The sequence below is a fragment of the Castor canadensis genome, chromosome 14 (assembly GCF_047511655.1).
Source record: "Castor canadensis chromosome 14, mCasCan1.hap1v2, whole genome shotgun sequence".
NCBI classification, from domain to species: domain Eukaryota; kingdom Metazoa; phylum Chordata; class Mammalia; order Rodentia; family Castoridae; genus Castor; species Castor canadensis.
In genome coordinates, this window is record NC_133399.1 from 108552112 (window position 1) to 108565375 (window position 13264).

At 37.2% G+C, this 13264-nt stretch overlaps 1 protein-coding gene across 1 annotated transcript in view; it reads left to right on the plus strand.

Annotated features, from left to right (window-relative positions):
- Mtmr9 (myotubularin related protein 9) overlaps positions 1–13264 on the plus strand; it is a 43726-nt gene that overhangs the window by 9354 nt on the left and 21108 nt on the right. The window contains exons 3-4 of the mRNA XM_074055275.1: positions 3577–3702; positions 12391–12564. Of these exons, the coding sequence (XP_073911376.1) occupies positions 3577–3702; positions 12391–12564 (300 nt within the window). The remainder of the gene's footprint in view (positions 1–3576; positions 3703–12390; positions 12565–13264) is intronic.

Genomic DNA, 13264 nt, shown 5'->3' on the forward strand with positions numbered 1-13264 from the left:
CTCTAAACCTGAACTATATCCCCAGCCTACCTAGCTTTTCAACCAACTAAACAAATACAGTTAGAACTGATTGATTTTGGACACATTACAATGGATAGGTATGTGTGGGGAGTGCTGTAGAGCCTGCCATTAATTTGCCTTCTCTCACCTACCCTCTGAGGCTTCCTCAGACATTGAAGACACTAGTGAGAGTGTTTACTTGTTTTTCTTCCAGATTAGTAGGTAGATGCAGATTGTTTTTTCTTGAATTGCAGTATATCTTTTGCAATAGATTGTAGCCATAGACATTTGAACAGAAATCTTAATAATATGATTTCATTGTGTAATAACATTGTTTGATTCCTGCTTTTAACCTGGGGTTAAGTATGTAATCTCTCTGACAATTAGTTTCTTACTTTTTATGAAATGAAAATTGTATCTCCTACCTCTTAGGGCTGTTGTATGAGTTATTAATTGATGTGTACAGGATGATTAGTATAACACTTGATGATAGTACCTGCCATTTGAGGACATTCTGTCATTTATTTGGTACAGTTTTATGGTGAGACATTGTGGCAGAAATACCCATATAACATAAAAATGTACTATCGTAATCATTGCTAAGCATACCATTTAGTTGTGTATAATAAGTATATTCACATTGTTGTAACAGATCTCCATGACTAAAGCAAATAATTTTATAGCCTGTTGTTTATTTTTATTTTATTTTATTTTTTGGAGTTACTGGGGTTTGAACTTAGGGCCTTATACTTGCTAAGTGGTAGATGCTCTACCACTTGAGCCACACCTCCAGTCCTGCTTATTTTTAGTAAATCTTAATTTCCATATTTGTTTTTATCAGTTTACTCAAAACAAGATGTGTTTGCTTGATATTTATATAAACAATACTGAACATTGGTTCAGATCACAAATAATAGTTTAAATTTTCGATGGAAGAGCTCACACTGTATTTTCTTCCTCATTCTATTTTGGTATATAACCAAATTTTAAATGATCTTATATAAATCATTGACAGTAAATTATATAATTTAATTGTGTTTACAGTAATATTTAGATAATTACAGAGTCACACTGATTTTCTTTTTTCTGTTTTTGTGTAACTGACTCATCTGGACTTCATGTCCAAAGAATGCTATGAGTTTAGCTATTAAAAGGAGGGCAAAAACCTTAAAAATCTGTGACTAGAATTTTATTTGGTTTTTAAACAAGACTACAGAAGTGGAAGAACTACTGTTGTGGCATGTGACCTTTCTGCCGTGCTAAATCTTACTTAAGGAAATGAGAAGATGAACGGAACCATCTGTGTTCCATAGTCACTTGGAAGTATGATGTTCACTTGGCCAAATTCACCAACATGAATGAGAGACATTGTAGCTTCTAGATTTTTAATTTGAAATAATAGCTCACTATTTAGGCAAAGGAATAGCTCTGTGTGTGTGTGTGTGTGTGTGTGTGTGTGTGTTCACTCACCTGGATTTTCACTCACCTGTCTGTCGCCTGTGAGATGGTTGGCTGGTGGGTGTTGGACATACTACTTGTGGTGAGGCACAGTGGTGAAGCAAAAGGCAGAAGCATATCACTCACTGCTGATTGTGTTCATTTAGCTTTGTCAGATATAGCACTTATCATTGTCAGAGCTACTCATACTATCCAAAGCTCTTTAGAAACTGACACATTATGTAGAAGCCTTTTTAGCTTAAAAGAAGCCATAAATTATGAGTTATCTTTCTAATATGACCTCAGAAAAATCAAGGCCCTATTGAATGTTTTTGCAGCATAGTGAATATACATAGTGAACCTGGCCTCGACTTTTGTACATTCAGTCCCTGCCCCCCACTGCATACATCTTTATACAGGAGTAATAAGTAAATTCCTCATTTAGAATAGTTGAGCTGTTCTTTGTAAGTTAGCGTACATAGTCCCAAATATATTCTGTTGTCATGAACAGAATCCCATTCAAAGAGTAACTGGCAAGTGCCCAGTTTTCCAAATTGTAGCAAGAAAGTCTGATGAAGCTTTTTTTTCTGAGTAGGTTCATCTGCCTTTTGAAATTGAAATGTTCTCGGTTCTTTCAGCCTTAATGTGTTCAAAGGTAAAGACCTGTGTCTCATTAAATAAAATATACAGAACAAGTGGAAATATGACTGCTGATTGCCTGCAGAGCGATTGCTGACTTGCAGTTAAAATGGCCAGCAGCACCTCTGGCCTAGGTCAGACAAGCCTGCTTCTGTGTGGTGTAGTTGGCAGCCAAAACCAATACGGAGGTGGAAAAAAACCTCTGTAACTCTACATATATACATATATAAGTGGATAAAGGATTACATAGCCACACTTCTCTATATTTTCTGTTTTATGAGCTTTGTGGGGAAGGCTTCATGATTTATGGACAGATGGAAAACTAACTTTGGGTGGAGATGTTTGTGTTAAAAAAAAAAAGTGCTGAGCTACATGTCCAGTCTAGTAGTGAGTGAATCATGGGGCCCATTCTTTTGTACACTTAGAAATAAGTCATTCTGAGTTGTAGTGTTTAGGACCATGCTGTTGGGCCTCCCCCTACTGCCCCCTTGTGAGCTTACCTATATCACTGCAGTTTGAATGACACTGATTGACTAGGTGCCCTTTGTTCCAGCCATAGAAATGTTTTGTCCATAATTGTCCTGTTAGAAGAATGTATCTGCCAGGGGGGGAAGAGGTTTCATCTGTCTGTGCCTCCCACCTACTGTTTTGTCACCTAGAATTCAAGTGTTCCAGACAATACAGAGTTATTGCTCCAACTTGAGAATAAGTCAAATTAGCATAGAGATATAGTAATGCCCCACCAGGTAGCATATCACTCTAGGAAGGAGGAAGGGTGAGCATTGATGTAATTTCTACATATGTGGAACATGTTATAGCTGAAATCATTGTCAGTTTTAATGTGTCAGGCACTGCTCCAAGCCTGCAACATACGTTATTTTCCCTACTGCTGCTGATAACCCTGTGAGGTGGGCACTGTTCTTTTCTCCATCTTTCAGTTCAGGAAATTGAGGCATAGAGTGATCACGACCCAGCTACTGCTATGCACCTAGGATTTGAAACTTGAGTCTAGAAGTCTGACTCCTGCCTAATTCCTGTTTGACTTTTGGCCACTGAATTGTATAACTGTTTTGTAGTTACTGACAGGCATTGATTATAAATAATTTACATATGTTTATATAGCTGATAACTGAATTTTCAGCTAAGATCCTACTGATTAACCCAAAACTCCTTGCTTTCTGATCCCTCTAAATTCTTGGGTCTTTATATTGAGCTTTATTAAATTATGTCAAATGCAATTATTTTCTCCTAGAATAGGTATGCACTTTTTCTGTTCTTTTTTTCATTTAGGCAGCACTTGCTAAATGTAGGTCATGTGTCAGATGCCTTGTTAGATGCTAGAAGCATGGAAATTAGCTTTAATAAGACTGTAATTGTATTTAGTGATAAATACAATGTTAGAGAGCTATATTAGGCCATTATTAGGCCCATATGTGCTTACTACCACTTTGTCAGTTAGAATGTGCTTCAAGTTGTTCCTGTTTCCTTTCTGCCCCCTAGGCATTGTCTACCCTGGACTCAGTCACTCTGATGTACCCTTTCTTCTACCGGCCCATGTTTGAGGTGATAGAAGATGGCTGGCATTCCTTCCTTCCTGAGCAAGAGTTTGAACTCTACTCTTCAGCTGTGAGTTAATATTTGAGAATTATGGGTAATGAGAAATAACTCTACATGTGAAGTTGACTTATGTATGCCTAGAAGACATCTATATTAGCTGTTAGTGCTACAGCCTCTGTCAGTTAGATATTTGTATGATTAGTTCAGTGCTGTCACTGAAATGCTTTTTCTTCTAGTGGGTTTAATGTATTCCAAATATTACTTTTTTTGAATTTGGAAAATGATGTTGATAAAACATTAAAGTTTGCTTAAAGATAGTCTTGGCATATTGTGAGTTAATTATTGGGTGTTTTAAAAGTGTCTCCTTAAAAACAACTTTATATGTAGTAGTTAGATTCTGATCCATGCTTAAAAAATGTACTGAACTCATGATGTGCTTAAGGCAGCACTACAGAGCCATCTAGCACATTTGTCTGTGGGCTGACATCTGTGTTTTTATAATTTGGGTTGTCGAGACCAGATCACTAGAACCTTGGCCATTATACCTTTTTCTTCTTCTATCAAATTTCTATAAATGGTTATTCAGAGGATCAAGAAATAGGGAATAAGGTACTATGAAATTTGAAGAGCAAATGTATCCATAGTAGTCCAGTATAAATGTTTTCACATAGGGATTATTTTTGTATAATGTATGAGTTACTGCCTATATTTACTTTCCCAAATGCATGCTGCTTTCCTCTTGTATTATTTGACTGCGATCTTACAGCTACCATGGAGGAATCCTTAGTTATTTCCTAGGTGGAAAAATGGCAGGCAGAGGTGATCCAGAAGGAAGATGTCTGGATGATTTGCTTGGTGCAAATCATGGACATGCCTATCACTTATTTTGGAGCTAGGTGCCAAAGGGAACCAGTCTAAGTCTACATTCTACAAACCAATACTCACCTCAGCTCCCTGTGCTATGCAGAAATTCCTGTGCTAAGTATAATGGGACTGTCTGGTCAGCTTCTTGAAATTTCTAGTAAAGAAGTTGAAAAATCTCACACAGAAACTATCTCATTTGGGACAGCACTAATTGTTAGTTTTCCTTATATTGAGGTATACTGTATTTCCCCTTATGCCTAATATTCCTCGTGTTACCTTACCTTAATTAGGGATTGTCTTTTTCCTTTGCCACCAACTATTCAAGTTAAGAGCTTTTATGTCCTTATATATATTTAATATCAGTATTTACTTAATACTGACCTTGGAGGCCCACATAGTCCTGGTTGCTCTTAATCAGAGGCTTCATTTTGTCACTGATTCTCTTGAAATATGGCATGTACAACATTTAGTGTAGCTTGGAACTATTTTTAATACTTTTAAGATACCTGAGGTTTCATTAGCATTTTTAAGCAATCATATTTTATTATACAACTCTGGGAACAGAAATATACACTATTTACCTGTACATGTAATCTACTTTTTAAGCTCATTAGGTTTCTTGAGAATTAAATCACTAATGAAATAAACAAAAATTCCTACATCCTTTTCATATGTGTCATTAAGAGATCTTGTATTTCTATCATTTTAAATTTACTTAGAGCCAATAATTCTCCCTATTGGGTAGTTCCTTTTAGTTTAGACTAATTATACAAGCAATTTATATATTTGAAGTTCTGTTTTCCTATAAATTTTGTAATCCATGGATTGAATGAGAACATCTTTAACACTTTGAGGTGTTTATTATTGCTAGATTCTGAGAGGTTGAGATGAGCAAAGCATGACCCTTTCGTTCTACTCATTCAGAGTCTCATAATTATCTAAGTAAACCAATACAGTGAAATAAGTCTAATGAAAGTATTGCAGGGCACAGGAGAAGCGGTATTATTAGATTTGTGTTGTTAGAGAGTGAGTTCTTATGCAGGATACTGAGAAACTGCTTAGAGGCTGCTGTAATAACTGAGAAGATGGCTGGGTCAGTAGCAGAGGAGCAGAAGGGTTCAGGAAGCAGACTTGAGGCACTGCTTTAAGAATGAACTTCAGTGCACTCCTTACTTGCTGCAAGTAATATATAAACCTTTCTTCATTCTTTTTTTTTTTTTTGGCTATTCCTGGGATTTTAATTTAGGGCTTCATACTTACTAGGCAGGTGCTCTACCACTTGAGCCACACCTCCAGCCCTTCTTCTTCTGATTATTTTGGAGATAGGGTCTCACTTTTTGCCTTGGCTGTCCTGGACTTGAGTCTCCTATTTTATGCTTCCTGCTGTATCTGGGACAGGTATGCTCCACTGTACTCAGCTATTGGTTGAGGTGGAGTCCCACAAACTGTTTGCTTGGGATGGCCTCAGACCATGATCTTCCTGATTTCAACCTCTTGAGTAGCTAGGTGTGAGCCACTGGTGCCTCATTTTTCACTCTTTTTAAAAAAAGAGTTGATGGCCTAATCACTAGATGTGAGGTAAAACAAGGAGGACAAGGAGTGTAGTTCAGTGGTCAAGCACTTCCCCAGCATTGAAAAAACAAGCAAACAACCACAAACTAGAGTAGTATCTAGGATGATACCACTGAAATAGGAAATAATGGAAGAGAAATGTATTTGACAGAGAATGAGCTGAGTTTGGTTTGGAAGATGGTCAATTTGAAGACCTGTATGGTACATGTATTGAATATGTCCAAAATACAGTTTAGTGGAGAACTTATCTGAGAGAGCTGTGTTAAAAATTAAAAATTTGGAGTAATTGACCTACACATTGTGAAAACCATGGGGAGAAGCTGAGGTTGCCTAGTGGAAGCATCTAAAGTGAGAAGGGAGCCAAGGATTGAGCCAGCTAAGAAAAATGTTAAAGGAAGAGCAAACTTCAAGCCTGAAGAGTCAGCTACCTAGAAGGCTTTTTCTCCATGGTTTATTGTCTTCCTGGGCTAGAATATTACCCAGCCCCATTTCTCAGTTATGTCCAAAAAGACTTGTGATATTGAGAGCCAGAGCTCTAAAGGTATCTGGTGTTGCACCCCAGAAATGTCACTGGCTGCTTAATTATCTGGGACTCGGTTTCTTTTCTGAAGAATGAAAGTATTGAACAAAATGATCTCTAGAGTTCTCCCATTTTTAGCATGCTGTTATTCTAGTATGTCAGAAAGATTTTTTCAGATACTTTGTTGAAATACACAGTTCAGATACACAGTGTATCTGAACTCCCTCAAGCTACCATGTATACAAAATCTGCTTCTAGTTGAGTAGCTTCTATCTCACCATCCCTCCTAAAGATACCAGTGACAAATATGAGTAATTATGAAAAACTCATGCAGGCTCTGGTCAGTGAACAAAAAGCAGCATACTTTGGAAGGGAGTCAAAATTTAGAGGAAGTACCAGGTATGGTGGTGCACATCTGTAATCCCAGCACTCAGGAGACTGAGGGAGAGGAGGATTACAAGTTTGAGGCCAGCCTGGGCTACACAGTGAGACCCTGTTTCAAAAACAAAAACAAAATAAACAAAAAATTTAGAGAAAGTAAATGGCAGAGTGAGTTTCTCATTTTTGTGGCTTTGTCCTGAGGTCAGCATGCTTGTTGCATTGGTGATGTGGAGGAGCTAACATTCCAATAGAAAGCCCTCTTTCTCTCTGGTGAGAAAAGCCAGGGGATAAAGCCTAAGGCAGCCAGTGATGCAGGACAGTATGAGAAACTTTGAACTAGAACAATTACACTAGAACAACAGTAACAAAACAAGTAGAGACATAGAGGATCTGGTCTGAACAACACTGCCTAATATTTATAGAATGATTTTTTTCCAACTTCTGCAGAATACATGTAGCAAGACCACAAGCTGGGCTATTAGTAAATTTTAATAAATTTAAAAGGATTGAAACCACACAGAATATCATCTCTGACTACAAAGAATTAGAAGTCAATAACACCAAGATATATAGGAATATCCCCTAGTATTTCTAAATTAAACAAAATACTGTAAGTAACCTATGGGTCAAAGATGAAATCACCAAAGGAAGTTAGAAAATGTTTTGAACCAAATGATAATGAAAATGCAATATATCCGGATTTGTGGAATACAGCTAAGACAATGTTTAGAGATAAGTTTCTAGCTTTAAAATTCTTATGCTAGAAAACCAGCTAAGTCTAAAATCATTGACCTAGACAGCAACTTAAGTAAAGAAATTAAGAGTAGACCAATAAAATAGCTAGAATAAGCAAGTTTAGCAAAATTGCTTGATATAGGATCAGTGTACAAAATCTATACTTATATCAGCAAGAAGTGGTCTGAAAATGAATAAAATACTTACGAATAAATTTAACAAATGTTCAGGGTCTGTACACTGAAGGACATAAAACATTGCTGAGAGAAGTTATAGGAGAGCTAAATAAATGGAAAGATATATTGTGTTCATGAATTGTAAGATAGTGTGGTTAAGATCAAGGGTTGGCTTGACATGTGAAAGACCAAATAGAGAATATTTTAGGCTTTGCAGGTCATGTGGTCTACTATGCCCTGCAAGGGACAATATACCAATGAGTGGGTGGTGCCATATTCCAATAAAACTTTATTTACAAAAACAGACACCAGACTAGATTTGGTTCACTAAGGTGACAGGTCTTCTCAAATTCATGTATAGTTCACTGTTACCCTTATCAAAATTCCAATAGGTATATTCATAGAAATTAATGAGATGATCATAAAATTTGTATTGAAATGCAAAGTGACTAGAACAGCCAAAGACAATGTTGAAAAAAATGAAAGGATTTAAATACCCGATTTGAAAACTTCCTACAAGGCTACAATAATTGAGAGAGTATTTGCGTGAGAATAAATTGATAATTGGAACAGAAGAAAGAACTCAGAATAGACCTTCCCCTTTGTGGTCAACTGATTTTACAACATAGTCTTATGCAGAACACTGCTGGAATACTTCTTGATGTTTCAGGGGCTTGACACATATGGACTTTCTATTAATATTCATTCATACCATAGCACATCTAAGTAATTCCTAAATAGGCACATTACAACTTTATTAGCATTTAAAGGCGTAATGGCAAAAATCAGGGGAAGAGGACTGGGGGCATGGCCCACGTGGTAGCAACATGATGCCTTGCCCCGCCAAAAAAAGTACACAAACACATATATCAAGGGAGGGAAAAGTATGTACGTTTATTTTACATAACTGGATGAAAAATAAGTTCAAGAGAGTAAATAGAATTTAAGATGGTCTCATATGCCCTGAAGGAGGAGATGCCCAATTTGAAGGAGTAACTGCTATGCCCAAATAATTGGTTATTTGAACTTCTGCAACTGAAGGGTTACGGAATTGTCAGTCCCCCTTCTGCCAGACATGGTGCTGCCAATCTCTTTAACATGGTAGCTAGGTCTTTTAAGATCCACAAAAAAAAAATTGCAAAATTGAAGTGTGTGAAGGTTTTCTAATTTCTGGGTAGATTTCTTTTGCTAAACTAATCAGTTCTTTCAAGACATCCAACCAAATGTAGACCTGCAGCTTGCTGGACGGTACATTTCTTTGGGAGAACCTGTCTGTTCGGTTATGGTGGCAGTTATTCATGGTGAAGACCCACTGCAGCAGTAGTGGGCATGTCTTCTGTATACTCATGGATAGGGAGACTGAATGTTATAAAAATGTAATTCATACCAGCTGTGGTGATGCATACCTGTTATCGTAGCACTCAGGAGGCTGAGGCAGGAGGATTGTGAGTCCGAGGCCAGCCTGGGCTACATAGTGAGCCCCTGTCTTAAAAAAAATGTAATTTCTTAGCAGTCTGCAAAAAACTGAAACTAGATCCATGTATATCACCCTCTACCAGTATTAACTCAAAATGGATCAAGGACCTTAATATCAGACCCCAAACTCTAAAGTTGGTACAGGAAAGGGTAGGAAATACTCTGGAATTAATAGGTATAGGCAAGAACTTTCTTAATGGAACCTCAGCAGCTCAGCAACTAAGAGATAGCATAGATAAATGGGACTTCATGAAACTAAAAAGCTTCTGCTCAACAAAAGAAATGGTCTCCAAACTGAAGAGACCACACACAGAGTGGGAGAAAATATTTGCCAGCTACACATCAGACAAAGGACTGATAACCAGAATATATAGGGAACTTAAAAAACTAAATTCTCCAAAAATTAATGAACCAATAAAGAAATGGGCAAGTGAACTAAACAGAACTTTCTCAAAAGAAGAAATTCAAATGGCCAAAAAACACATGAAAAATTGCTCACCATCTCTAGCAATAAAGGAAATGCAAATTAAAACCACACTAAGATTCTACCTCACCCCTGTTAGAATAGCCATCATTAGCAACACCACTAACAACAGGTGTTGGCGAGGATGCAGGAAAAAGGAACCCTCTTACACTGTTGGTGGGAATGTAAACTAGTACAACCACTCTGGAAAAAAATTTGGAGGCTACTTAAAAATCTAAACATTGATCTACCATATGATCCAGCAATACCACTCTTGGGGATATACCCAAAAGACTGTGACACAGGTTATTCCAGAGGCACCTGCACACCCATGTTTATTGCAGCACTATTCACAATAGCCAAGTTATGGAAACAGCCAAGATGCCCCACTACTGACGAATGGATTAAGAAAATGTGGTATTTATACACCATGGAATTTTATGCAGCCATGAAGAAGACGAAATGTTATCATTCGCAGGTAAATGGATGGAATTGGAGAACATCATTCTGAGTGAGGTTAGCCTGGCCCAAAAGACCAAAAATCGTATGTTCTCCCTCATATGCAGACATTAGATCAAGGGCAGACACAACAAGGGGATTGGACTTTGATCACATGATAAAGTGAGAACACACAAGGAAGGTATGAGGATAGATAGGTAAGACATCCAAAAAACTAGATAGCATTTGTTGCCCTCAACGCAGAGAAACTAAAGCAGATACTTTAAAGCAACTGAAGCCAATAGGAGAAGGGGACCAGGAACTAGAGAAAAGGTTAGTTTGAGAAGAATTAACTTAGAAGGTAACACACATGCACAGGAAATCAATGAGAGTCAACTCCCTGTATAGCTATCCTTATCTCAACTAGCAAAAACCCTTGTTCCTTCCTATTATTGCTTACACTCTGTCTTCAACAAAATTAGAGATAAGGGTAGCGAGGGGTAAGGAGGGGGTAAGAGAGGGAGCGGGGGGAAGGGGGGAGAAATGACCCAAACAATATATGCACATATGGATAAAAAAAATGTAATTTCATTCTTTCCTAACTGATCTATAAAGTCAATACAATCTTACTAAAACCCCAGTTGTTTTTACATGAAATGTGATACAATTTACAAAGGACCCAGAGGAGGCAGGTTACTGTAGAAGACAAAAAAGAACGAGGGAAGGACTTAGCTTACTAAATATCACGCTTTTTAAAAAAGCTATGGTAGTTATTAAAGTAGACCAGTGATACAGAATGGAGAACCCCATACACTTTGGAACAATACACGGTGGGAGTGGTACTACAGATTGGAGAAAAGTCATATTGTTCTCCAGAGTAGGAGAGCAACAAGTAGTATAGAAGAGGGGAAGCTCAAGAAATAATGGTGCAATCATGTTATTAGAAATTTGAAGGCAAACAGACACTTAAAAAGGATAAAATGGAAATGGTTGCTTTTGGAGAAAGGGAATTGGGATGGGTGAGCAGAAACTTTTTTTTGTAATGAATCGTTTAGAAAAGATAGTTGTCTTTGAAAAGTGAAAACCGTAATTAAAATTTGATATTGAATCTTATAAAAGCATTTAAAATTGTGTCGTAGTGCATCCAGCTTTTTAACTTTACCTTCTACTAATATAACCCGTGGTTAGCATGTCAGGCCAACTTGGATTTATAAGCATATACTGAAACTTACATATATAATTTGATTTTTTCTCAACTGTGAAAAGCCTTTTATAGTTTTCAGTTCTCCTGTTTGAACAAAGTTAATTTGAGGAGCTTTTATGTTTGTTTTCTTGCAGTGTTGGGGATTAAACCTAGGACCTTATGCATGCTAGGCAAGCATTCCACCACCGAGCTCCATCCCTAGCCCAAAAGTTGTTACTTGATAGTTTTATATTGTATGCTTCTAGTATTTAGGGAATTGAGTTAGGAATTATTTCATTAATTCCTAAATTCAGCCTTTCTTGTAATGAGTCCCTCATTGTTTCAAGAAAGATGTTGCCTCTCTTACTACATTTTGCTCCTTTTCTAAACAGAGAAAGAATCAAAGGATTTGATGTAGGTGGTAACTATTCCAGTTAAATATTATCGGAGTATTGTAGTATACTATGTGAATTAACATATGGTTCATAAAAGGACATTAACAAAATGGCACCAGAAAAAGGACAAGTGGGATGACATTGGCCATAATAATCGTAGATATACTTGCTATAGTTAACGTAGAGAATAGAAAACTAAGAGGAAAGAACTGTCTTTAAATCTTTGATAGGATGTTATGTGAATTGGGGACCTTAGGTTGTGTTGTGTGAAATGATGGTAAAAACTGATAGAGGAAGTTGCAGGGCAGCAGCTTTTGTTCAGTATGAAGAAGAACTCTAGGGACATGATTACCTAGATACGTGAAAAGCTGGCTCTAAAGAATGGAGCTTCTTCTCTCTGGAGGGATTTAAGTGTAGGCTAAGTATTCTATTAAATTCCTGGGAAATGGCTTCTTCGTCAGTGGAAATTGATCTCTAAGGGCCTTTAAACATTTTCAGGTTATTTTGTGACATTGAGATGCTTGCTTAGCTTTGAAGTGTCTTATGTTTTTCAGACCAGTGAATGGAGGCTAAGCTATGTCAATAAGGAATTTGCTGTCTGTCCTTCTTACCCACCAATTGTCATAGTGCCCAAGACCATTGATGATGAAGCTGTTCGGAAGGTAGCTACATTTCGACATGGAGGGCGCTTCCCAGTACTAAGCTATTATCATAAAAAAAATGGAATGGTAAGTGTACAGAATTACTGCTTCATCTGCGGAAAGGTTTGGGCTGGAGATCTTTACTTAGGAATGTTCCTTGGTTTTTTCCCCTCCTTTTTTTTTTGTGGTACTGGGGATTAAACCCAGGGCCTTGTGCATGCTAGGCAAGTGCTCTGCCTCTGAGCTATACCTTCAGCCCCTGAAAAAAGGAAAATGTTCCTTTTTTCTATGTACCTGATCACTGTTCAGGTTGTTCCCATGAGGATTTCCTTCAGGTTAACTCTAGGGAATCAGGAGTAGGATTTTTTTCTCTGATGAACATATGACTGCATTCTTTCTATGATTCTGCTCAGCCTTAAAAAAGTCACGATTTGTCTTTAGGACATAGTGCAAAGGAAGCTAGTGTTTGTGCCTACAACAACATTCTTAAGGTTGGGAAATGAGACGTTTTTCTGCCCAGAGTTATGGTAAGATATTTTATTTTAATTATCTAAATTTCCATGGAAAGGTAAGTCCTGCAGGCATTTTTATTTTCATATCAGGGAAGAATGATACACGTTAATTACTTATACTTTAGAAAACAGGGAATTCAGGAATCGAATAGGTAAGGACTTATCTGGGTATTAGTTTTCTAAATCATTCCAAAATTACTTTCTCCCCTCCCATTTTCTCCAAGTCAATAAACTATTCATTTTGAAACCAGTGATAAATTAGGGGGTGATATAGA